At 43.1% G+C, this 27,916-nt stretch overlaps 1 protein-coding gene across 3 annotated transcripts in view; it reads left to right on the top strand.

Moving 5' to 3' along the window:
- LOC110524123 (paralemmin-1) overlaps nucleotides 1–27,916 on the top strand; it is a 77,749-nt gene that overhangs the window by 26,787 nt on the left and 23,046 nt on the right. For all 3 annotated transcript variants that reach the window (XM_036977942.1, XM_036977941.1, XM_036977940.1), the window contains exons 2-3: nucleotides 12,827–12,872; nucleotides 18,163–18,243. In XM_036977942.1, coding sequence (XP_036833837.1) covers nucleotides 12,827–12,872; nucleotides 18,163–18,243 — 127 coding nt within the window. The remainder of the gene's footprint in view (nucleotides 1–12,826; nucleotides 12,873–18,162; nucleotides 18,244–27,916) is intronic.

The raw sequence follows: 27,916 nt of genomic DNA, 5'->3' as shown, positions 1-27,916 counted from the left end.
CAAAAAGATTTCCCAAGCTTTAAACATCCCAAGGAGCACTGTGCAAGCGATAATATTGAAATGGAAGGAGTATCAGACCACTGCAAATCTACCAAGACCTGGCCGTCCCTCTAAACTTTCAGCTCATACAAGGAGAAGACTGATCAGAGATGCAGCCAAGATCACTCTGGATGAACTGCAGAGATCTACAGCTGAGGTGGGAGACTCTGTCCATAGGACAACAATCAGTCGTATATTGCACAAATCTGGCCTTTATGGAAGAGTGGCAAGAAGAAAGCCATTTCTTAAAGATATCCATAAAAAGTGTTGTTTAAAGTTTGCCACAAGCCACCTGGTAGACACACCAAACATGTGGAAGAAGGTGCTCTGGTCAGATGAAACCAAAATTGAACTTTTTGGCAACAATGCAAAACGTTATGTTTGGCGTAAAAGCAACACAGCTGAACACACCATCCCCACTGTCAAACATGGTGGTGGCAGCATCATGGTTTGGGCCTGCTTTTCTTCAGCAGGGACAGGGAATATGGTTAAAATTGATAGGAAGATGGATGGAGCCAAATACAGGACAATTCTGGAAGAATGGAGTCTGCGAAAGACCTGAGACTGGGACGGAGATTTGTCTTCCAACAAGACAATGATCCAAAACATAAAGCAAAATCTACAATTGAATGGTTCAAAAATAAACATATCCAGGTGTTAGAATGGCCAAGTCAAAGTCCAGACCTGAATCCAATCGAGAATCTGTGGAAAGAACTGAAAACTGCTGTTCACAAATGCTCTCCATCCAACCTCACTGAGCTCAAGCTGTTTTGCAAGGAGGAATGGGAAAAAATGTCAGTCTCTCGATGTGCAAAACTGATAGAGACATACCCCAAGCGACTTACAGCTGTAATCGCAGCAAAAGGTGGCGCTACAAAGTATTAACTTAAGGGGGCTGAATAATTTTGCACGCCCAATTTTTCAGTTTTTGATTTGTTAAAAAAGTTTGAAATATCCAATAAATGTCGTTCCACTTCATGATTGTGTCCCACTTGTTGTTGATTCTTCACAAAAAAATACAGTTTTATATCTTTATGTTTGAAGCCTGAAATGTGGCAAAAGGTCGCAAAGTTCAAGGGGGCCGAATACTTTCGCAAGGCACTGTACAAAAGGAACTAAGGTCAGGACGTGACACAGAGGAATGGTGATCAGTGTGAAATGGGCTCAATTCAAAATTGACAAAGGAAATGTCAAAAGGAAAAATAATTATAGTTATTCCATCTCTGAATTCAGATAAAACTGGAAAATAGTAGCAGGCTTCATGGCTAGATCACTGTGTATTATTGCATTGCTATTGAGCCTGGGTTCCGCTGCACTAATTCTACATTTACTCTAACAGTTACTTCATCTTTCTGTCATATTTTGCTAAATATCTTGTCGAGGAAACTGTTTGGTTTATGCGTTGGTTTCCGAATTGTTATTATGACGCACTCAGAATAAGCACCAAGCTCACTCCAAATCCCCTGACCACATCAGCAATGCGGAACACATCTCTCAGTATTTGAAGTGACTCGGCACCTGCGCTCACTAATTTCCCCATTTCCTTTGAATTTTTTACCTGCCTAATCTAATCAAGCTGAGCTGACATATTTCACATACTTTTTTTAGTTTCCTGCACTCAGAACTGTGTCATTGTCCTTGCCATCACCAAGACTTGACTCGAGTATATCCTACTTAGTATGGCATCACTGATTCCGAGAGAAATTGGAATCCTTGAAAAGCCTGCAGTTTTCCCAAGGAGTAGATTTCCTGGATGTGCAATGCATCCTGAAATGCCAAACTTCCAGGGGCCAGAGAGGAGATGGCATGGAGGATGATGGCATGGAGGATGATAGCATTGGCCTAAGCATAAACAATAATGATACAACAACACACAGGCAACACTACCGCACCTCCAACTGAAGTAAAACTAAGATCTAAAACCACATAGAATTTCACAATATGTGTAATCAGAGTAGTTTGTAAAATACCCGTGCAATATACACTGAGTGAACAAAACATTAGGAACACCTGCTCTTTCTACGACATCGACTGACCAGGTGAAAGCTATGATCCCTTATTGATGTTACCTGTTAAATCCACTTCAGTCAGTGTAGATGAAGGGGAGGAGACAGATTTAAAGAAGGATTTTTAAGCCCTGAGACAAAAGAGACATGGATTGTGTATGTGTGCCATTCAGAGGGTGATTGGGCAAGACAAAATAGTTAAGTGCCTTTGAACAGGGTATCGTAGTAGGTGCAGGGCGAGTGTGTCAAGAACTGCAACGCTGCTGGGTTTTTCACCCTCAACAGTTTCTTGTGTATATCAATGGTCTACCATCCAAAGGTCATGCAGATAACTTGACACAACTGTGGGAAGCATTGGAGTCAACATTGGCCAGCATTCCTGTGAAACGCTTTTGACAACTTATAGAGTCCCTGCCCCGACGAAGTAGTACTGCTAGGTTTTACACTGTCAAGTGTAAAAAAATAAAAAATAAATATATATATATATATATATATATATATATATATATATATATATATATATATATATATATATATATATATATATATATATATATTATAAAGCACTGTACAAATGATACATTTGTGACATCCATATTTAAAAAATAAATTACAAAAATGAATCAACACAGTAATATGAGATGTGTGTAAAACATGTACATTATTCACTCACTCACTCACTCACTCACTCACTCACTCACTCACTCACTCACTCACTCACACACACACACACACACAGAAACACCCACCACCTCCTATCTTATACCAGAGCTGTGTGGCTGTGTGTTGGCCAAGACCCATTTGATCACCCAGCTCACTGTTCAAACCCTCAGAGTCCTCTCTGACCACCAGGTCACAGCACACCACAGATTCACTTCCAATGAAATGTTCAACTAAAAAAATATAAACATTGAAATGAAATAAAAATGTGTAATAAAAAGGGCATGGTGTGCCAGTTTTTGGTCAGTATTCATGAGTGAAGTGGGCCAGTACTCTGCAATACCCCCAGGCATTAGAGCCCAATGTGTTGATGCTGGAAGTCTTAACATTCCCACAGAGATTTACCACGGCCATTTTGTCTGGCCCCATATTGATACATTTATCATCCTATCTCTAATGACAAAAAGCTTCAAGGGCTAATATTGTGCAACGCAACAATTTACGCATTTATGAAATATTTAGAAGGGGACATTTTTCATGAAAACGAAGCAGTTTCTGTGGAAGGGGAACAATCTCTTCTTTGAGGCCTGACCAAACCCTCCTGCCGTTGTTTGTGCTTCATTAAAATGCACACGTGACAGTGAGAGAATTAGCTTGTGAATGCTCCGAGACGTATGATATTCATTTTGGAGAATTCCGAACATTCAAAGCATGCACTGACTCAGTACTGCAGCTGAAAAACAAAACAAAATCCTGGCTAGATTGTTAATTTGCAGAATAGATTCACTACTGCTCTTTGACCCACTAGTAACCCTCTGAATGTTTCTGCACAGATTGATTAGTTCATCTCCTGATTTTGCCACTCAAACAGCCTCCATCAAACCTCTGAGCTTAGCCTGTACAGATTGGTAGATAGCCTTTACTTATTGGTGGATAGCCATTACTTATTGGTAAATAGCCTTTACTTATTGGTGGATAGCCTTTACTTATTGGTAGATACCTTTACTTATTGGTGAATAGCATTTACTTATTGGTAAATAGCCTTTACTTATTGGTGAATAGCCTTTACTTATTGGTGGATAGCCTTTACTTATTGGTGGATAGCATTTACTTATTGGTAGATAGCCTTTACTTATTGGTGAATAGCCTTTACTTATTGGTGGATAGCCTTTACTTATTGGTGAATAGCCTTTACTTATTGGTAGATAGCATTTACTTATTGGTAAATAGCCTTTACTTATTGGTAGATAGCATTTACTTATTGGTAAATAGCCTTTACTTATTGGTGAATAGCCTTTACTTATTGGTGGATAGCATTTACTTATTGGTGAATAGCCTTTACTTATTGGTAGATAGCATTTACTTATTGGTGAATAGCCTTTACTTATTGGTAGATAGCATTTACTTATTGGTGAATAGCCTTTACTTATTGGTAGATAGCATTTACTTATTGGTAAATAGCCTTTACTTATTGGTGGATAGCATTTACTTATTGGTGGATAGCATTTACTTATTGGTGAATAGCCTTTACTTATTGGTGGATAGCATTTACTTATTGGTAAATAGCCTTTACTTATTGGTGGATAGCCTTTACTTATTGGTGAATAGCCTTTACTTATTGGTAAATAGCCTTTACTTATTGGTGAATAGCCTTTACTTATTGGTGAATAGCCTTTACTTATTGGTAGATAGCCTTTACTTATTGGTAGATAGCCTTTACTTATTGGTGAATAGCCTTTACTTATTGGTGAATAGCCTTTACTTATTGGTAAATAGCATTTACTTATTGGTAAATAGCCTTTACTTATTGGTGAATAGCCTTTACTTATTGGTAAATAGCATTTACTTATTGGTAAATAGCCTTTACTTATTGGTGAATAGCCTTTACTTATTGGTGAATAGCCTTTACTTATTGGTAGATAGCCTTTACTTATTGGTGAATAGCCTTTACTTATTGGTAGATAGCATTTACTTATTGGTAGATAGCATTTACTTATTGGTGGATAGCCTTTACTTATTGGTAGATAGCATTTACTTATTGGTAGATAGCATTTACTTATTGGTGGATAGCCTTTACTTATTGGTAAATAGCCTTTACTTATTGTTGGATAGCCTTTACTTATTGTTGGATAGCCTTTACTTATTGGTGAATAGCCTTTACTTATTGGTAGATAGCCTTTACTTATTGGTGAATAGCCTTTACTTATTGGTGAATAGCCTTTACTTATTGGTAGATAGCATTTACTTATTGGTGGATAGCCTTTACTTATTGGTAAATAGCCTTTACTTATTGGTGAATAGCCTTTACTTATTGGTGAATAGCCTTTACTTATTGGTAAATAGCCTTTACTTATTGGTAGATAGCCTTTACTTATTGGTGAATAGCCTTTACTTATTGGTGAATAGCCTTTACTTATTGGTAAATAGCCTTTACTTATTGGTAAATAGCAGTTACTTATTGTTGAATAGCCTTTACTTATTGGTGAATAGCCTTTACTTATTGGTAAATAGCCTTTACTTATTGGTAGATAGCATTTACTTATTGGTGGATAGCCTTTACTTATTGGTAGATAGCATTTACTTATTGGTGGATAGCATTTACTTATTGGTGGATAGCCTTTACTTATTGGTAGATAGCCTTTACTTATTGGTGAATAGCCTTTACTTATTGGTAGATACCTTTACTTATTGGTAGATAGCCTTTACTTATTGGTAGATACCTTTACTTATTGGTGAATAGCCTTTACTTATTGGTAGATAGCATTTACTTATTGGTAAATAGCCTTTACTTATTGGTAGATAGCCTTTACTTATTGGTAGATAGCATTTACTTATTGGTGGATAGCCTTTACTTATTGGTGAATAGCCTTTACTTATTGGTGGATAGCCTTTACTTATTGGTAGATAGCATTTACTTATTGGTAAATAGCCTTTACTTATTGGTAGATAGCATTTACTTATTGGTGGATAGCATTTACTTATTGGTGAATAGCCTTTACTTATTGGTGGATAGCCTTTACTTATTGGTGGATAGCATTTACTTATTGGTAAATAGCCTTTACTTATTGGTAGATAGCATTTACTTATTGGTGGATAGCATTTACTTATTGGTGAATAGCCTTTACTTATTGGTGGATAGCCTTTACTTATTGGTGGATAGCATTTACTTATTGGTGGATAGCCTTTACTTATTGGTAAATAGCCTTTACTTATTGGTGGATAGCCTTTACTTATTGGTGGATAGCCTTTACTTATTGGTAGATAGCATTTACTTATTGGTAAATAGCCTTTACTTATTGGTATATAGCATTTACTTATTGGTGGATAGCCTTTACTTATTGGTGAATAGCCTTTACTTATTGGTGGATAGCCTTTACTTATTGGTAGATAGCCTTTACTTATTGGTAAATAGCCTTTACTCATTGGTGGATAGCCTTTACTTATTGGTGGATAGCATTTACTTATTGGTAGATAGCATTTACTTATTGGTGGATAGCCTTTACTTATTGGTGAATAGCCTTTACTTATTGTTGGATAGCCTTTACTTATTGGTAGATAGCCTTTACTTATTGGTGAATAGCCTTTACTTATTGGTGAATAGCCTTTACTTATTGGTGGATAGCCTTTACTTATTGGTAGATATCAAATCAAATCAAATGCGCCGAGTACAATAGTGAAATGCTTACTTACCCCTAACCAACAGTGCAGTTTCAAAAAAATACAGATAAGAATAAGAGATAAAATGAACAAGTAGTTAAAGAGCCGCAGTAAAAAAAAATATATATATATATACAGAGGGGTGCCGGTACAGAGTCAATGTACAGGGGCACCGGTTATTTGAGGTAGTATGTACATGTAGGTAGAGTTAAGGGGGTGGGGGGGGCAATGCAAATAGTCTGGGTAGACTAGATGTTCAGGAGTCTTATGGCTTGGAGGTAGAAGCTGTTTAGAAGCCTTTTGGACCAAGACTTGGCGCTCCGGTACCGCTTGCCGTGCAGTAGCATGAGAGAACAGTCTATGACTAGGGTGGCTGGAGTCTTTGACAATTTTTATGGCCTTCCTCTGACACCGCCTGGTATAGAGGTCCTGGATGGCAGGAAGCTTGGCCCCAGTACATCAGTAGTGATGTGATGTACTGGGCAGTTCACACTACCCTCTGTAGTGCCTTGTGGTCAGAGTCCGAGCAGTTGCCAAATCAGACAGTGATGCAACCAGTCAGGATGATCTCGATGGTGCAGCTGTAGAACCTTTTGAGGATCTGAGGACCCATGCCAAATATTTTCAGTCTCCTGAGAGGGAACAGGTTTTGTCGTGCCCGCTTCACGGCTATCTTAGTGTGCTTGGATCATGTTAGTTTGTTGGTGATGTGGACACCAAGGAACTTGAAGCTTTCAACCTGCTCCACTGCAGCCCCGTCGATGAGAATGGGGGAGTGCTCGTTCCTCCTTTTCCTGTGGTCCACAATCATGTCCTTTGTCTTGATCACGTTGAGGGTGAGGTTGTTGTCCTGACACCACCCGGTGCCTCGTTGTTGTCGGTGATCAGGCCTACCACTGTTATGTCATCGGCAAATTTAATGATGGTGTTGGAGTCGTGCCTTGCCGTGCAGTCATGAGTGAACAGGGAGTACAGGAGGGGACTGAGCACGCACCCCTGAGGGGCCCCTGTGTTGAGGATCAGCGTGGTGGATATGTTGTTACCTTCCCTTACCACCTGGAGGTGGCTAGTCAGGAATTCCAGGATCCAGTTGCAGAAGGGAGGTGTTTAGTCCCAGGGTCCTTAGCTTAGTGATGAGCCTTGAGGGCACTATGATGTTGAACACTGAGCTGTAGTCAATGAATAGCGTTCTCACATAGGTGTTCCTTTTGTCCAGGTGGGAAAGGGCATTGTGGAGTGCAATAGAGACTGCATCATCTGTAGATCTGTTTGGGTGGTGTAGAAATTGGTGTGGATCTAGGGTTTCTGGGATGATGGTGTTGATGTGAGCCATGACCAGTCTTTCAAAACACTTCATGGCTGCAGACATGAGTGCTATGGGTCGATAGTCATTTAGGCAGGTTACCTTAGTGTTATTGGGCACAGGTACTGTGGTGGTCTGCTTGAAACATGTTGGTATTACAGACTCGGACAGGGAAACGTTGAAAATGTCAGTGATCACACAGTCTTCCGGTACAGCTGGTGCAGTGTTATTTGCCTCAAAGCGAGCATAGAAGTAGTTTAGCTCATCTGGCAGGCTCGTGTCACTGGGCAGCTCTCGGCTGTGCTTCCCTTTGTGGTCTGTAATAGTTTGCAAGCCCTGCCACATCCGACGAGAGTCAGAGCCGGTGTAGTGCGACTCGATCTTAGTCCTGTATTGATGCTTTCTCTGTTTGATGGTTCGTCGGAGGGCATAGCGGGATTTCTTATAAGCTTCCGGGTTAGAGTCCCACTGCTTGAAAATGGATGCTGTCTGTAATCCATGGCTTCTGGTTGGGGTATGTACATACAGTCACTGTGGGGATGACATCATCTATGCACTTATTGATGAAGCCAATGACAGATGTGGTGTACTCCTCAATGCCATTGGAGGAATCCCGGAACATGTTCCAGTCTGTGATAGCAAAACAGTCCTGTAGCTTAGCATCTGCTTCATCTGACCACTTTTTTATTGATCTAGTACCTGGTGTTTCCTGCTTTAATTTTTGCTTGTAAGCAGGAATCAGGAGGATGGAATTATGGTCAGATTTGCCAAATGTAGGGCGAGGGAGAGCTTTGTAAGAGTCTCTGTGTATGGAGTAAAGGTGGTCCAGAGTTATTTTCCCTCTGGTTGCGCATTTAACATGCTGATAGAAATTTGCTAAAACTGATTTAAGTTTCGCTGCATTACAGTCCCCGGCTACTAGGAGCACCGCCTCTGGGTGAGCGTTTTCTTGTTTGCTTATGGTGGAATACAGCTCATTCAATGCTGTCTTAGTGCCAGCATCTGACTGTGGTGTTATGTAAACAGCTACAAAGAATACAGATGAAAACTCTCTCGGTAGGTAGTGTGGTCTACAGCTTATCATGAGAAACTCTACCTCAGGCGAGCAATAGCTTGAGACTTCCTTAGATATCGTGCACCAGCTGTTGTTGACAAAAATAAAAAAGAATGTCCTGTCCTGTCCCGCTGTCCTATCCTGCCGGTACATCGTATAACCAGCCAGCTTTATGTTGATGTTGTCGTCGTTCAGCCATAAGCAGAAGATGTTACAGTTTTTAATGTCCTATTGGTAGTTTAATCTTTTCGTAACTCGTCGATTTTATTGTCCAAAGATTGCACATTTGCTAGCAGAATCGAGGGAAGTGGGGGTTTATTAGATCGCCTTTGAACTCAGATCACGGGGCTCGGGGCGTGTTCCCGAAGGAGCCCTATATCCTCCGCCTCCGGCTCGTCAGAGTCGTGAAAGAAGAAAAAGGATTCTGCTAGTCCTTGGTGAGTAATTGCAGTCCTGATGTCTAAAAGTTATTTTCGGTCATAAGAAACGGTAGCAGCAACATCATGTACAAAATTAGTAAAAAAATAAGTTACGAACAATGCAGATAAACAAACAAAAAAACACAATCGGTTGGGGACACATAAAACATCTGCATTCTGCTCCGGCGCCATTTAGATAGCATTATTGGTGAATAGCCTTTACTTATTGGTGGATAGCCTTTACTTATTGGTAGATAGCCTTTACTTATACAGATTTGGATTTGGCCTAGCTGTGGCTGGGGCTGAGGCATAAAGCACGTGTCGCTGTGTATGCTAGCATCGTTTATGCAGTGTCCTAGAGGGTGCTATAGGTAGCATTCAGATTAGTCAGCAGCGATGGTGGCCAGCACATGGCTTTGTCCTGTCCTCTCCCTCTCCCTCTCTCTCCGACCTGTCAGCCCAAAGCTGCTGACTGGGCACACAGCAGCAAGCAGGCATTTCCCCCAGACAATAGCCCATACATGATGCAGCTCTGCTGAATTCTGCATACTCGGACCCAGCAGTCACAGCCACACATAGCATTAGCATTAGCCTAGCGTAAGCATTGAACATGAGCCGCGTTAATAGCATTCTGCCCCCGGGACATAGTGTCTACGCGAATGAAAATGTCTGGTAGATATGGTCCTAGGCTGAGTTCTGCTGTTTCACCTTGAGACCCTAGTTGTGAATTATAACCACCCGCTCTCCGCTTTCTCTGCTTACCCCTTCAGCTTCTCAGACCATTCTCCACTGTAAGCCAAGCAGCCAAATATATTTCACTTAGGAGCCCCAAAAAAACACATGGTATTTTTACAGGTGGTGTGTGTTATATAGGGGGTGGTCCTGGGGGATGGGAAACACATGTTGGGGTGGCAGAGGTTGTTGGGGCCGGCGGGGTAGGGCTGTAGCGCAGGCCAGGCATTCCTGCGTTCCCTCATGGCATGCCGTGTGTCTCATCTTTCAAACAGGGCTATCAGAGGGGGGCCCGTTCCCGACCAGCACACTCCCAGTCTGGGATGGAATGGTACTAGGGGTGCTGGTAGTGGTGGTGTTGTCTGGGTGGGATGCATACCTCTCCTCTCCCTCTCTTCTCCCATCGGAGCATGCTCTGACAGAGCTCTGAGGCATCTCAGACGGGCTGTCTGTCTTGTGACCTTCCAGGAGACGTGCGGTCAGTCATTACGCTGTGTGAGGCATTGTAAGTTCACATGAAGAGTCACTGTCCCTGTTGTAGAGAGAGAGAGAGAGAGACACTGTGTGCAGCTTGAGGTTTCCCCTACTGTGACTTCATAACAAATTATGTCTTGATGTCATATTTTGGTATTGGAAGTCTAGCAGTTTTTCGGGGGGATTTTGCAACCTGCCTGTGGAGAAAGCAAGGGGAAACATTGGCAGCCTTGCATCCTGCGTTCTCGCTGGATGCTCTCTCTCTCTCTTGACACTGTTCCCCTGCAGTCTCCTCCAGGAAAGAATTCCATCATTTTCACCCTCCCCCTCAAAAGAAAACTAGCGTGAAAAAAGATGATATTGAGCCAGCTTGAGCCTCAGCTTGTCTCTCGCCCTTTTTCACGCTCAACTTGTCTTACTGTTATTTATCTAATTATGTAATTCCGGTGTCGGTCATCTTGGCTAGCCCACGAAACCCAGAGTGACAATGCATTGCTACGGATGTCGATCGCTCTTTTAGACGAGGGCTCTTGAGTCATGCACTCACTCAACTTGGTCCTTGCCTATTCTACTAAGCTACCACTAAGCTACTGGCCATTGCTGCTTGAGGCTAGATTGTCCTTTTGTTACACGTTCTCTGGGGTTGAAAGATCAAGGAGAGGCTGTCCTTCTGGCATTCTTACACAGACCTCTCAACTGGAGCGTAGAGACAAGTGCTGCTGCACCGTATGCACGGCAGATCAATCCTCTGGAACCTGGAGGAGCCAAATTAATCCAGGGCCAAACTCAAACTGGCCAGAGAGAGGACCAATCCTGACTTAGCTCTGGTGAAATAGCCCTGGTGTGATATAAACACTGTATGGTTTGGCAGTCTTTAACAATTGTTCTGATGTAAGGGTAGACTTGGCCACCATTCATTTGAGTTTAGTTACAAATATAATGTGTATAAGGATTCAAATGTGTCTAATAACACAAACTGCAAACTGGACAACAGTTGTAGCTTACTTACACTGTAAATACACTATACCTATCTACATATGTAGCTACAGTACCAGGTAAATACTGTACGTAGTTTTTTTTGGGGCACTTCATGTAAAGTGGGACCATATGACATTCACTGTGTGTTAATGTGTTTTATTGTGTTTGACTGTGTGAATATGTGGCCGCACATTTTTGTGGCCTGAATATCTGGAATCAATTAGCCAAGCAGGCGCTTGAGAAACATTGTCAACAATAGGCCTGCAGCATATTATCGCCCGACATCAGTATTTTCTTTGTTCAATGACCCTTGTTCCAATTTCTTTCTTCCTGTTTCATGAGATAAATGGAATTACCTCGTGTGGTGATTGGTGACTGTTCATGCGCATCCTTATTTCCCCACAAAGATATCAAAATGAGAACGTGTGAGGGGGACGTTCTACAGAATTATCCGTGGAATCTATTTTATAAGTCAATACTTCCTTTAAGGTGTTGGTCATATGTATTTTTATGCTTTTCTTAAGTCAAAGAACTTGTGTGGGTTGTGATAAGTCGTGCTGTTGCCAATGAATCAGCGATTTGTGTGGTCGTCATTTTCTGGGCTTCATTCCACCCATTGAGTCCTATGCACGAGCAGTTACTTTCTTTGCTATAGTATTTGCTTTTTATTCGGGGGGTCAGTGATGTGAACTAATTGAACTGCCCTAATTCAGCTCTAGTCCAGCAATGAACCATACACATACAGTATTGCATATACAGTATGACTAGGAGTCTATCCAGGAAAGAATGTGTGTATGAAAGCTGATCTACACATGCTCTGAATTCCTCAGGTATGAAAGCATCGACGCATACATATGTTTCCTCTCTAGTAAAATGCTTGACAGGCAGGAATTAGATATTACAACTGTCAATGGGACGGGAGGATGAAATCCAGATTTCTCTCTCTCTCTCTTGCTCGCTCTCTCTGTGTATGTGTGTGTGCGCGCGTTTCAAGTTTCACATTTTATTTGTCACATGCAGTGAAAAAATGAATACATCCCAAATACCTCCTCCCTATCCTTTCTGCAGTGTGTGTATCATGATGTCCTTCTTCTTTCGATTTATTAGGTCTTACTTTACTGTCTGGTATTCATTTGAACGAATGCTTTTGCAACATTGGGTCCTCTGTGTGTTTGAATCCGACGGAGAGAGAAGGAGATGGTGGGCGATGATCGTTCATGCCTGTTTGTGAAATTAAGTTAATAGTTTGTAATTAAGGTAACCAGGGGTTTAAGGAATGCAACCTGGCCTTTCCCATACATCTCATTATGTTTTAAATGCAAAGAGACCCATGGTATCCAAGACCACAAACCTGTAAGGCTGGCTATTTCTTAGAATGATGTCTTCACGGCCAATTGTCTTGTGGGTTTTTTGTTAAACAAGTTAACTAGCGCTCTCTCTCTCTCTCCGCCCCTCCCGCCCCCCCCCCCCCCCCCCCCCCCCCCCCCACCCCTCTCTCTGGCAGGATGTCTGAGGGGCTGTCACAGCAGGAGAGACTCCAGGCTATAGCGGTAAGTGATGAGATCCTCCTGCCATATGTGGTTCACAACCGTTACACTCTCATGGCCAAAACACTTACTATACAGTATAATGTACACAGCGCACTCCGACATTACTGAGCAGCGAAACGATTGCAATTAATATGTTTATATACAGTAGTAGATGGACTGGTTTTGGTTTGATGGGTTTGACGGGAGATTTCCTGCTCCACTTTAATTTCCGTCTCGAAGCGTTCCACGAGCGTATCCTTTTTAGTGGCTTTAATCATTAATGCCAACCGACGGGGAAGGAGAAATAAAACCTTTTGATCCCTAAGCCCATGGCTTTCAGCGTCTTCCTCTGAAGACACCCCCAACTCTCTCTCTCCCCTCTCTCTACTCTCTCTCTCCTCTCTCTCCTCTCTCTCTCCCCTCTCTCGACTCTCTCTCTCTCCTCTCTCGACTCTCTCTCCCCTCTCTCTCCCCTCTCTCTCTCCCCTCTCTCTCTCCCCTCTCTCTCTCCCATCTCTCTACTCTCTCTCTTCCCTCTCTCTACTCTCTCTCTCCCCTCTCTCTACTCTCTCTCTCCTCTCTCGACTCTCTTTCTCCCCTCTCTCGACTCTCTCTCTCCACTCTCTCTCTCCCATCTCTCTACTCTCTCGCTCTCCCCTCTCTCGACTCTCTCTCTCCCCTCTCTCTACTCTCCCCTCTCTCTACTCTCTCTCTCCCCTCTCTCTCGACTCTCTCCTCTCTCTCTCCCCTCTCTCTCCCCTCTCTCTACTCTCTCTCTCTCCCCTCTCTCGACCCTCTCTCTCTCTCCCCTCTCTCGACTCTCTCTCTCCCCTCTCTCTAATCTCTCTCTCCCCTCTCTCTACTCTCTCTCTCTCTCTCTCTCCCCTCTCTCTACTCTCTCTCTCCCTCCCCTCTCTACTCTCTCTCTCTCTCTCCCCTCTCTCTACTCTCTCCCTCCCCTCTCTCTACTCTCTCTCCCCTCTCTCTACTCTCTCCCTCCCCTCTCTCTACTCTCTCTCTCCTTCCTCTCTTTCTATATCTTTATTGCACGCACGCACACACACTCAATCACACATACACACACACGACCCTCTCAAACATACACACACATCCTACCACACATACACTCAAACTTCCCTCCATTTTGTTCTTTGGTCTTTTGGTTTTAGTAAGCCACAGAGAGGGGTAATGCAGTCTCTAATGCACCAATCGATCTGCACACACACACACACACACACACACACACACACACACACACACATCAATCGATCGATCTTTAAAGATTTTGCTTCATTTCTTTTCTCTGCCGTACCTCTCTATTTCTCCATCTCCCTCTCAATTTGTCTCTCCTCTCAGTCTTTCAATTTAATTCTATCCCTTTTCAATAATGCTGCATGGGCAAAACTTACAGAAAGACTTAGCCAAGGCCAGTGCTGCAGACTGCACAGTTTAAATGGACGCTGTAAATAACACAAGTGTCAACGCTAATAACACTCACTTCCAATACATTTCCCATCCATAATAATGATAAAGTCTAAGGCAACTTAATACAGTTATTCTTCCCACGTGGGAATCAAACCCACAGCTGTAGTGTTGTGAGCTATGTGCTTTAACCAACTGCGCCACTGGGCCAGCCATCTTCCTTGTGCCCTTGGTTTCCCCTTCTATTGTTGGGACAGGTCATATCATTCTCTCTTCTTCACCACAGTCCACTGCTTTCAGATTAAGCTTTTGCTGATGTGGCAGATATACTCTCTCTCCCATGTACCATGTTGGAGCCAGGCGACAGTGTGTGTGTGTGTGTGTGTGTGTGTGTGTGTGTGTGTGTGTGTGTGTGTGTGTGTGTGTGTGTGTGTGTGTGTGTGTGTGTGTGTGTGTGTGTGTGTGTGATCTGCAGATCTTCTTATAGGGCCACAGATAGTGAAGTGAACCTTTTTCCTTGATAAACAGAGGGATGTGGCATGCACTCAGCCGACTAGGGTGATTGCTATTTTCAGCATAGAAAGAGAACAATCCCAAATCAACCCCTAGCCCCTACCACTATGCCCCGACAAAGGCCTGGGTTTAGGGGCGAGTGGATTCTCTCGGATTGGACTCTAGTTGGCAGGGTTGTGTATTGTATTTCTGTGGAGCTGGCGTCTCTGAGAGGCAGGACAGAGAGGAAGTCATGCCCAGTATGGCCAGACCTTTTAAACATAATACCCTGTCACAATGAGAAATGCACTGCCCATTGTGTCTGTGTGTGTGTTTGCATGCATGTGTTCATGTGCGTGCATCCATTTTTGGGAGGTTGAATATGAAGTACAAGTCGTGTTAGGGCATAAGAGAGGTTAAAGTTAAAGTCATGCCATGTGTTCCTATAACCTCAAATCAACCATTTCTATAAAACCTTCTCTATTCTCAACATAGAGCACATGTTGATTTAGATTTGACATCCTATTAGCGCAATACGAAGTTCAGCCTAGAATGTCCTTTCGTACAACTCATATCCAAATGACAAGCCTGAAGGAGGGGCTCATCACTGTCAGTGATGTGTACGCTGAGGGAACTTGAAGCTTTTCACTTTCTCCGCTGCGGTCCCATCAATGTGGATAGGGGCGTGCTCCCTCTGCTGTTTCCTAAAGTCCACGATCAGCTCCTTTGTTTTGTTGACGTTGAGGGAGAGGTTATTTTCCTGGCACCACTCCGCCAGGGCCCTCACCCTCCTCCTTGTAGGCTGTCTCGTCATTGTTGGTAATCAGGCCTACCACTGTTGTGTCGTCAGCAAACTTGATGATTGAGTTCGAGGCGTGCGTGGCCATGCAGTCATGGGTGAACAGGTAGTACCGGAGGGGGCTGAGCACGCACCCTTGTGGGTTCCCTATGTTGAGGATCAGCGAAGTGGAGGTGTTGTTTCCTAACTTCACCACCAGGGGATGGCCCTTCAGGAAGTCTAGGACCCAGTTGCACAGGGCGGGGTTCAGACTCAGGGCCCCAAGCTTGATAGTCAATGACATGGCACATTTACATCTGTAATTGTTGCAGTTAACCTTTCTGATCTCCCCATCCCGGATGTACGCTGAGGGAACTTGAAGCTTTTCACTTTCTCCGCTGCGGTCCCATCAATGTGGATAGGGGCGTGCTCCCTCTGCTGTTTCCTAAAGTCCACGATCAGCTCCTTTGTTTTGTTGACGTTGAGGGAGAGGTTATTTTCCTGGCACCACTCCGCCAGGGCCCTCACCCTCCTCCTTGTAGGCTGTCTCGTCATTGTTGGTAATCAGGCCTACCACTGTTGTGTCGTCAGCAAACTTGATGATTGAGTTCGAGGCGTGCGTGGCCATGCAGTCATGGGTGAACAGGTAGTACCGGAGGGGGCTGAGCACGCACCCTTGTGGGTTCCCTATGTTGAGGATCAGCGAAGTGGAGGTGTTGTTTCCTAACTTCACCACCAGGGGATGGCCCTTCAGGAAGTCTAGGACCCAGTTGCACAGGGCGGGGTTCAGACTCAGGGCCCCAAGCTTGATAGTCAATGACATGGCACATTTACATCTGTAATTGTTGCAGTTAACTTTTCTGATCTCCCCATCCCGGATCCGGGATCGTGAATACAGACTCAAGCTCATTACCATAACGCAACGTTAACTATTCATGAAAATCGCAAATGAAATGAAATAAATATGCTAGCTCTCAAGCTTAGCCTTTTGTTAACAACACTGTCATCTCAGATTTTCAAAATATGCTTCTCAACCATTGCAAAACAAGCATTTGTGTAACAGTATTGATGGCTAACGTAGCATTTAGCATTAGCATTCAGCTGGCAACATTTACACAAAAAAACAGAAAAGCATTAAAATAAAATCATTTACCTTTGAAGAACTTCAGATGTTTTCAATGAGGAGTCTCTCAGATAGCAAATGTTCAGTTTTTCCTGAAAGATTATTTGTTTAGGACAAATCGCTCCGTTTTCTGCGTCACGTTTAGCTATGAAAAAACCCCTGTACCCAGGATTGTGTAAATCTATCAGCAAGCTCATTAGCATAACACAACGTTAACTATTCATGAAAATCGCAATTGAAATGAAATAAATATGCCATCTCTCAAGCTTAGCCTTTTGTAAACAACACTGTCATCTCAGATTTTCAAAATATGCTTCTCAACCATAGGAAAACAATCATTTGTGTAAAAGTAGCTAGCTAGCGTTAGCATTTAGCGTTAGCATTTAGCGTTAGCATTAACGTTAGCATTAGCGTTAGCATCCAGCACGCAACATTTCAACAAAAACATAAAAGCCTTCAAACTAAAATCATTTACCTTTGAAGAACTTCTGATGTTTTCAATGAGGATACTCTCAGTTAGATAGCAGATGCTCAGTTTTTCCAAAAAGATTATTTGTGTATTAGAAATAGCTCCGTTTTATACATCACATTTGGCTACCAAAAAAAATCTGAAAATTCAGTCCTCAAAACGCGAACTTTTTTCCAAATTAACTCCATAATATCGACTGAAAACATGGCAAACGTTGTTTAGAATCAATCATCAAGGTGTTTTTCACATATCTCTTCATTGATACATCGTTCTTGGACACATGGTTTCTCCCCTATATCAAATGGAAACGTACGAGCAGCTGGCAATTGCGCACCGAATTCCACGCAGGACACCAGGCGGACACTTGGAAAATGTAGTCTCTTATGGTCAATCTTCCAATGATATGCCTACAAATACGTCACAATGCTGCTAAGACCTTGGGCGAACGACAGAAAGTGTAGGCTCATTCCTTGCGCAATCACAGCCATATAAGGAGACAATGGAAAACAGAGCTTCAGAAATTCTGCTAATTCCTGGTTGATGCATCATCTTGGTTTCGCCTGTAGAATGAGTTCTGGGGCACTTACAGACAAAATCTTTGCAGATTCTGAAACTTCAGAGTGTTTTCTTTCCAAAACTGTCATATGAATATGCATAGTCGATATATGCATATAGAATATGCATAGTCGAGCATCTTTTCGTGACAAAATATCGCGCTTAAAACGGGAACGTTTTTTATCCAAAAATGAAATAGCGCCCCTAGAGATCTAACAGGTTAAGAGCTCTTTAGGAGGAGAGTGTATATGGTTTCCTCTGTACTTAGTAGGGGGAAATGGTCTGGTAAAGCTTATCTCTCTATATTTGGCCCATGCAGGAATCAAACTCACTCATGTTGTTGCTAGCACTTTGCTACAACTTACTTAGGAACCTTCAGGGTTCCATAATACATCCAACAGCTATTTACTGTTGGTTTGCATTTAATGTCTTCTCCTCACATACTGACTGTGTTTTTCCTATACTTCAACAGGAGAAGAGGAAGAGGCAGACAGAGATTGAGAATAAGAAGAGGCAGCTGGAAGATGACAGGAGACAGCTCTCTCACCTCAAGGTAAGAAGGAGGACAGGATGGGACACTGGGGGAACACTGAGGGGTGGATGGGACACTGAGCATCCAGCTGTTGGGTACAGTTATTTTGGTTTCACAGTACAACAGGATTGGGTGCAGGAGTGTTGGAAAGTACAAATATTTTTCACTTTGAAAAGTGCAGTAGTGCCAACGTTGTCACGGCAACCCCTCAGAGAATTTGGAAAATGTCTTAGCCGTCCGAATCGCTATCTCTTATATCACTTTCATCTCAGACATTTGTGTGTGGTTGTCCTATGGTTGTTTTGCATACAACCTTCCCACAACTATCTGGGAATGGTGCAGGACAGTTTTGGAACATTCTGAGCACATGTAAGGAACTTGACAAAAAAAAGTTATTTTCTTGGTATTTCATTACTTTGACAGAACATTTCCTAAAAGTTCAAACATGGTTACATTTAATTAGATTTTTGGTCATGTTCTATGAACGTTCTTCAACTGGTTTGACATTGGGAATGTTCTCAAATAGTTCAGAGAATGTTAAGAAACAACATTCGTCTGTGCGAATTTCAGTACTTCGGCATAACGTTTCCTACAGGTTTCTTCATGATTCTATTTAAAGTCGTGTTCTCAGAACATTAAGAAAACTTTCCAAAAAAGACAAGAAAACCTTAGTAACATTCAAAGAACGTTCTAAGAATGTTATTTAAAAACAAATACATTCCATTCTCACTGTCCAAAAAACTCTCTCTATCCTCTATCTCAATGGTCACCAACCTTTTCTGAGTCAAGATTACTTTCTGAGTCAAAATGCAAGCAGAGATCTACCACAACTTAAAAAAACATAAGCCTATGCAACATTAACCAATTAAAAACAGTTATGTAGCAATGAGGCTTATGCAGTAGGCTATAGGCCCAATACATTATCACTGCATATTGGCTATGCTTGAATTGCCCTGCCAGTGTTGTTATTCTCAGACCGTTTAGAAGTTATATATATATAAAAATAGGTATATGATTACGCCGGTAATAGATCATTTGCACTCTGGGCCTACCGGGTAGGCAGAGTTCTACCTTCAGACACATTAAATGGTTCAACATTGGAACACTTTGCTCGGGCTGCTGAGTTAAGCGCACCTACAACCAACAACGCGAGAAAAAAAAAAAAAAAATGGGGGTCTGTTTGAATAGTCTAAAATAAACAGCGTTGTATGAGTTTTAAAAACATAGCAGGCTAGCCCCATCCTGGTGGCCCAGTGGACAACTTCCATGGATAGAGAACAGAAGACCACTGACGCTGTGCCACAATTAAAAATACATGTGTTTGCATGATTAATGTCTAAGTAAATGAATTTCCATGTGTCCTATCTGTGCTTGGTGTTAACAGTTAAACTAAGCTAGCAGTGTTATTAAAACATTCAGAAAAAGTTTTCAGGAAGTTATAATTTTAAAAAAACTCCAAATAACCTTTACATTTCATTCAAAACATTTACGGCAGTTAGAGAATGTTTTCAGAACGCTATTTTGTCATTTTAATTACCTTCAAATAACGTAAAATGTCAGTTCTCATAACGTTAATAAAAACCTCCCAGGAAAACTTTCAGGGAACCATAATAAAAACACTCTCAGAACCTCCATGCAACCTAAAAAAAGTTCCCAGAACAGGCAAAATGTTCACTTCCGTTCTCAGAACGTTTAAAAAAACATTCAGTTTAACCGGACAGGAAAATGATGGCTTCGTTCCCAGAACCAATGAGAAACTAAAATCGTACCTTCCCACAATTTCCAAGGAGTGGTACGGTGGCTTGAGTATGATGGTTTCCTACACCCTTTTCTTTTAATATAACGTTTATTTATGAGTGCTGCATTGACAAATCAGTTTTTAGGGGGGTACTTAACCGTGCCAGTGAGGCTTGGCAGTGGTTGTGCAAGGAACTGGGCACCAAGTCCTGAAGTCTAGAGGAGTAGAGGGGCCCTCTCTATGGAATGAGCACAGCAGGGACCTAGAAGGACTTGGCTGGGGCTGGTAGAATTGAACTCCTGCGCTGGACATCAGTAAAGGATGTGTGTGTGTGTGTTAATGTGTGCGTGTGTGCGCATGTGCATGCGTGTGTGTGTGTTCAAGGGTCCTGAAAGCACATGGCTGGACAGAGGAGGCCCTATGCTCAGACAGCAAAAGAAGAAGAATCCCTCTGAAAAAAAACCCTAAAAAGTTTGGCTTTGAAAGACATCCTGTTTTGGGGCAAGAAAAAAAACACACTTCCCCTGCTAAGTATGCAGTGCATTGTCTTTCCCTGATTTACTTTCAGCTAGCTGCATTCTTGTATTGTGGAAAGTGAATTTGGCGTTGTTGTTTTTGGTTGCATGGCTTTTGGCTTTTATTCCGTTTCGAATACTTGTGGCCTCTAAAACAAGCTTTAATCGATTTTCAATTACCCTTCACTTCAATTATGACTCACCTTTTGAAAACAACAAGAGTAAAATGGCTAGTAAATATAATAAAATGTTTATAAGTGCAATCTCCATATTGGAGTCTGTTACTCTTCTATTTCCTCTGTTGGTCCATGGATGGATTGAGGATCAATAGATAGTGAGTGATCAAGTCTCCACATAGGATGTGCCCCAAATGGCAACCTATTCCTTACATATAGTGCACTACTTTTGACCAGGGCACATACAGTAGCGCTCTGGTCAAAAGTAGTGCACTTTATAGGGAATAGGGTGCCTTTTGGGATACATCCATAGTTATCGGTAAGGCGGATACAGCTAGCCCAATGCAAGCAGAGAGAGAGAGCCGGCCAGCCAGAGGGAGATAAGATCCAAAAACTGGACTCATTAGCAGTTTCCATGCAGCTCAACTGTCTAGTCAGCAGACACACTGGACAGAGAGAGAGAGAGAGAAAGAGGGAGAAAGAGGGAAAGAGAGCAGGAGGTAGAGAGAGAAAGAGATGGGGGCAGGTGATATAACAAGAGAAACAGAGGGGGAGAGAGATGAGAGGGAGAGAATGGGTAGGGGATAGAAAGAGAGAGAAAGAAAGAGAAACAGAGATGAGAGAGCGAGAGACACAAATGTAGAAGTAGAAACAAGAGGGGAGAGAGCGAGGGAGAGGCAGGAAGCTGAATGGTGGGTGAATACAGACCAGTTGCATTCAGCTTTTTCACCTCACTGTCACTCAGCAGACATTGTTGTTTTATTTCTGTTTATTTTTGATTGGTGCAGGTATGTAGATATTATAGGCTATTTGTCCTTGGGGTGGACAACAGGGCTGCAATAGGTTAATGCCCTCCCAACACAATCAATCCAGGAAATGTACTGCAATCCAACTCGTCAATTGGTACTGTGCTGTTATTGTCTATAAAGGTTATTTAGATTTCTTAATTGAATTTCAGTACATTTCCTGAGTTGAGTAATCAAAATAGAAATGGCCCCCGCTACCCTCTTAGAAAAAAAAGATGCTGTCTAGAACCTAAAAGGGTTCTCTGGCTGTCCCCATAAGAGAAACCTTTGAAGAACTCTTGTTGGTTCCATGTTTACACAGAGGGTTCTTTACACAGAGGGTTCTACATGGAACCCAAAATGGAACCCAAAATGGTTCTACCTGGAACCAAAAAAGGGTTTTTACCCGGAACCAAAAAGGGTGCTCCTATGGGGACAGCCGAAGAACCATTTTGGAACCCTTTTTTTCTATGAGTGTATGATGGTCACAGGAGGTAGTAGAACAGTAAAGGATGTCAGTTTGGGACTCAACACCGCAATATGCAGCTTGTCTGTTATTGTTATAATTATTCTGCAAATGTAGTTTCAGTACAACAGCTGTTTTATTATATTTCCCAGTAGAGTCCGTTTAGAAATATGAAAAGGATATTGAGTAGCTATTATTATACAACATTGCTTGTCTGATCATGTTTCATTTGCAGTAAAATGTAATAAGGTGAAGCTAACTGCTGGTGGCTAGTTCTGTGCACCTGATATTTTACAAATGAGTGAAATGCCCAGTTGGTGTGAGAGTGTGTGTACCGTATGTGTGTGTGTGTGCCTGTCAGTATGCATGTCTTGTGTGCACATCTCTCTTTCTGTGTGTGTGTGTGTGTGTGTGTGTGTGTTTACGTTTATGCACATATACGTGTGTGTTTATTCACGGGGCATTGTGCTCCCCCAGAACAATGGATCAAACACAGGGTACATGTGTGGGAGCTGCTGTGGCTTTGTCCTCTTGCTTCCGACGGGGGGCGACGGTGTGTGTGTGCGTGTGTGTGGAAGGGCGTGAACAGGTGATGATGTCACCCAATCATAGAGCCCACCAGGGGAGAGGCAGGGAGAGCATACGCAGGAGAGCTGGATAAGAGAGAGAGTGAAAGGGAGAGGAGAGAGGAGGGAAGGTGAGAGGGGGGAGAGCGGTAGAGTAGAGAGGATTGTGAAACAGATCGCCTTTTAGTCATGTAGTAACCAAAAAAGTGTTAAACAAATCAAAATATATTTTCAATTTTAGATTCTTCAAAGTAGCCACCCTTTGCCTTAATGACAGCTTTGCAATTATCTCAACCAGCTTCACCTGGTATGCTTTTCCCACTTGTTGTCTGCTTTTCCTTCACTCTGCGGTCCAACTCATCCCAAACCATCTCAGTTGGTTTGAGGTCGGGTGATTGTGGAGGCCAGGTCATTGATGCAGCACTCCATCACTCTCCTTCTTGTCAAATAACCCTTACACAGCCTGGAGGTGTGTTGGGTCATTGTCCTGGTGAAAGACAAATCATCATAGCTCTTGATGATTTTTGCGACTGCACTTAAAGAAACTTTAAAAGTTCTTGAAATGTTCCTGATTGACTGACCTTCATGTCTTAAAGTAATGATGGACTGTTGTTTCTCTTTGCTTATTTGAGCTGTTCTTGTCTTAATATGGACTTGGTCTTTTACCAAATAGGGTTATCTTCTGTATACCACCCGTAGCTTGTCACAACACAACTGATTGGCTCAAATGCATTAAGAAGGAAAGAAATTCCACAAATTAACTTTTAACAAGGCACACCTGTTAATTTAAATGCATTCCAGGTGACTACCTCATGAAGCTGGTTGAGCGAATGCCAAGAGTGTGCAAAGCTTTCATCAAGGCAAAGGGTGGCTACTTTGAAAAATCTCAAATATAAAATATATTTGGATTTGTTTACCACTTCTTTGGCTACTTCATGATTCCATATGTGTTATTTCATAGTTTTGATGTCTTCACTATTATTCTACAATGTAGAAAATAGTAAAAAATAAATGAAAAACCCTGGAATGAGAAGGTGTGTCCAAACTTTTGACTGGTACTGTAAATACATCATGTTTTTTTCTCAGAGAAAGGGAGAGAGAGAGAAAGAGAGAGAGAGAGAGAGAGAGAGAGAAAAAGAGAGAGAGAGAGACAAACCAGCTTATTGATAAGAGTAAGATGGTTGGGTCATGAGATAGTTGGGTTAGATGGATTTTTCCTGCCTGGGGTTGAATTCATGAATAGTGATATTATTCTATGCTGGATACACTGGCGTGGCATGAGGCTCTTTCATTGCTGCAAAAATAACCTTTACCCACATTTTCCTGCTTTTGAAAGAGATTGGGTTCCTATGAACCAGTCCCCTAAATTAACCCATCGGCCAAGGGGAAATTATGCAAATCCATCATTCTGCATTGAGCTGATTTCAGCCCATTCCTAAGTGGATGCGATTCAAGTCAAGGGATTTACATTCACGTTACATTTTAAATAAGTTGGAAATTAACATACAGAGTATTAATACATGATATGAATCCCGTCTACAGTTTGAATGTGTGTGTGTGTGTGTGTGTGTGTGTGTGTGTGTGTGTGTGTGTGTGTGTGTGTGTGTGTGTGTTTTTTTTTGTTAGTCCCCACAAGGTCAAATGCTTTTTCTAGGGGGTTCAGGGTTAAGTTATAATTAGTGTTAAGGTTAGGATCTATGGTTAGGTATAGGGTTAAGGTTAGGTTTTGAGGTTAAGGTTAGGATTAGGGTTAGGGTACCTGTTAGGATTCGAGGTCAGGGAAAATAGGATTTTGAATGGGACTGAATTGTGTCCCCACAAGGTTAGTTATACAAGACTGTGTGTGTGTGCGTGTGCATGCCTGCATGTGGGTGTGTTCACGTAGAGGTGTGTAGTTACAGTATGGCTTTGAGCAAGAGAAAAAGAGAGCAAGTCAGACAGACAGACAGACAGACAGACAGACAGACAGGGTGCTTCCTGTCTGTATTTCTATCTGTAATAAAGCCTTTTTGTGGGGGAAAACGCATTCTGATTGGCTGGGCCTGGCTCCCCAGTGGGTGGGCCTAGCTGCCATGTGGGTGGACCTATCTATGCCCTCCCAGGCCCACCCATGGCTGCACCCCTGCGCAGTGTCATGTGAAATCCATAGATTAGGGCCTAATGAATTAATTTCAATTGACTGATTATGACTCTCTCATACATTTCACGTTTTTAGTTTTTGTTGTCCTAGGCTACATGGCTAAAAAGCTTGCTCGCTTGCCTAACTTCCTTTCATGGGCAACTATGAGCCAGCTAGTTAGCATTAGCCTACTACATCTAGCTACATATTGAACTTCCATCCTCTCAGGCCAGAGGCACAATATACGAATTTATGGTTGAATCAGAATCGCCGTTATAATCATTGGCCAGCACAGAAGTTAGGTAAAACAACAAATCCCTATCTCCATCCATGGCTAATTTAGGAAAATGCCAATTTTAGCTAGCTAGCTAGCCACCAGAGAACGACACAACAAAATGCCCAACTGTCATTATTCACTATCTCAATCTCAATCTATCCAACAATGTCACCAACTCACCAATCTACTAAATCACACATGCGTAGTATTAGGTTCATTCTCTGCTCCTTTGATTGGATGGACAACATGTCCATTCAATCACCACATTCTTATTGGCAGACTCGACAACCTTGGTTTCTCAAATGATTGCCTCGCCTGGTTTACCAACTACTTCTCTGATAGAGTTCAGTGTGTCAAATTGGAGGGCCTGTTGTCTGGACCTCTGGCAGTCTCTATGGGGGTGCCACAGGGTTCAATCCTCGGGCCGACTCTCTTCTCTGTGTACATCAATGATGTTGCTCTTGCTGCTGGTGATTCTCTGGTACACCACTACGCAGACTATACCACTCTGTATACATCTGGCCCTTCTTTGGACACTATGTTAACTAACCTCCAGACGAGCTTCAATGCCATACAACTCTCCTTCCGTGGCCTCCAACTGCTTTTAAACGCAGGGAAAACTAAATGCATGCTATTCAACCGATCACTGCCCGCACCTGCTCGCCCGTCCAGCATCACTACTCTGGACGGCTCTGACTTAGAATACGTGGACAACTACAAATACCTATGTGTCTGGTTAGACTGTAAACTCTCCTTCCAGACTCACATTAAGCATCTCCAATCCAAAATTAAATCTAGAATTAGCTTCCTATATTCCAACAAAGCATCCTTCACTCATGCTGCCAAACATACCCTCGTAAAACTGACCATCCTACCGATCCTCACCAAAGCCCCATACACTACCCACCATTGCGACCTGTACGCTCTCGTTGGTTGGCCCTCGCTTCATACTCGTCGCCAAACCCATGGGCTACAGGTTATCTACAAGTCTCTGCTAGGTAAAGCCCCGCCTTATCTCAGCTCACTGTCTCCATAGCAGCACCCACTCGTAGCACGCACTCCAGCAGGTGTATCTCACTGGTCACCCCCAAAGCCAATTCCTCCTTTGGTCGTCTTTCCTTCCAGTTCTCTTCTGCCAATGACTGGAACGAACTGCAAAAATCTCTGAAGTTGGAGACTCATATCCCCATCACTAGCTTTAAGCATCAGCTGTCAGAGCAGCTCACAGATCACTGCACCTGTACATAGCCCATCTGTAAACAGCTAACATCTATCTATCTACCTACCTCATCCCCATACAGTATTTATGTCATGTTGTGTCTTGTCTCTGTCCTTTCCCTTCACCCTGTCTCCCTCTGCTGGTCGTTGTTAGGTTACCTTTTCTCCCCCTCTTTCCCCCAGCTGTGCCTTGTCTCCTCCTAACCACCTCGTCACCCCTTTTCCCACCTGTTCCCTTTTTCCCTCTGATTAGGTCCCTATATCTCTCTCTGTTCCTGCTCCTGTCCTTGTCGGATTCTTGTTTGTTGTGTTTCATGCCTGAACCAGACTGTCGTCATGTTTGCTGTAACCTTGTCTTGTCCTGTCGGAATCTGCCGGTCCGTCTGAGCCTACCTATGTTTGGTAATTAAAGAAGCTCTGTTTAAGTTAATTCGCTTTTGGGTCCTCATTCACGCACCGTAACAGAAGAATCCGACCAAGAATGGACCCAGCGACTTCGGATCCTCTCCACTCAGCCGTCGGGATCCAGGGAGCGATGCTAGGCAGACACGAGCAGGAATTGTCTGCTGCTCGACATGCCGTTGAGACCCTGGCCACCCAAGTCTCCAACCTCACAGAACAGGTTCACCATCTCCGCCTCGATCCACCGGCCACTTCCAGGGCTTTCGAATCTCCGGAGCCCAGAATCAATAACCCGCCGTGTTACTCTGGGGAGCCCACTGAATGCCGCTCGTTCCTCACCCAGTGTGATATTGTGTTTTCTCTCCAGCCCTACACTTTCTCCAGGAGCACTGCTCGTGTCGCCTACGTCATATCTCTCCTTATTGGACGGGCTCGTGAGTGGGGCACGGCAATCTGGGAGGCAAGGGCTGAGTGTACTAACCAGTATCAGGACTTTAAGGAGGAGATGATACGGGTTTTTGATCGATCTGTTTTTGGGGAGGAGGCTTCCAGGGCCCTGTCTTCCCTATGTCAAGGTAATCGATCCATAACAGACTACTCTATTGAGTTTCGCACTCTTGCTGCCTCCAGTGGCTGGAACGAGCCGGCTTTGCTCGCTCGTTTTCTGGAGGGTCTCCGCGCAGAGGTAAAGGATGAGATTCTCTCCCGGGAGGTTCCTTCCAGCGTGGATTCCTTGATTGAACTCGCTATTCGCATTGAGCGACGGGTTGATCTTCGTCACCGAGCTCGTGGAAAGGAGCTCGCGTTCTCCGTTGCCCCCCTCTCCGCATCACTACCATCTTCCTCTGCCGGCTCGGGTGCTGAGCCCATGCAGCTGGGAGGTATCCGCATCTCGACTAAGGAGAGGGAACGGAGAATCACCAACCGCCTCTGTCTCTATTGCGGTTCCGCTGGTCATTTTGTCACTTCATGTCCAGTAAAAGGCCAGAGCTCATCAGTAAGCGGAGGGCTACTGGTGAGCGCTACTACTCCTGTCTCTCCTTCAAGATCCTGCACTACCTTGTCGGTCCATCTACGCTGGACCGGTTCGTCAGCTTCCTGCAGTGCCTTAATAGACTCTGGGGCGGAGGGCTGTTTTATGGACGAGACCTGGGCTCGGGAACATGACATTCCTCTCAGACAGTTAAAGGAGCCCACGGCCTTGTTCGCCCTGGATGGTAGTCCTCTCCCCAGGATTCAGCGTGAGACGCTACCTTTAACCCTCACTGTTTCTGGTAATCATAGTGAAACCATTTCTTTTTTAATTTTTCGTTCACCTTTTACACCTGTTGTTTTGGGCCATCCCTGGCTAGTTTGTCATAATCCTTCCATTAATTGGTCTAGTAATTCTATCCTCTCCTGGAACGTCTCTTGTCATGTGAAATGTTTAATG

This window comes from Oncorhynchus mykiss, chromosome 5 (assembly GCF_013265735.2).
Source record: "Oncorhynchus mykiss isolate Arlee chromosome 5, USDA_OmykA_1.1, whole genome shotgun sequence".
NCBI classification, from domain to species: Eukaryota; Metazoa; Chordata; class Actinopteri; order Salmoniformes; family Salmonidae; genus Oncorhynchus; species Oncorhynchus mykiss.
Note: the sequence above shows the minus strand (reverse complement) of the source record. Positions and strands in the feature narration are given on the sequence as shown.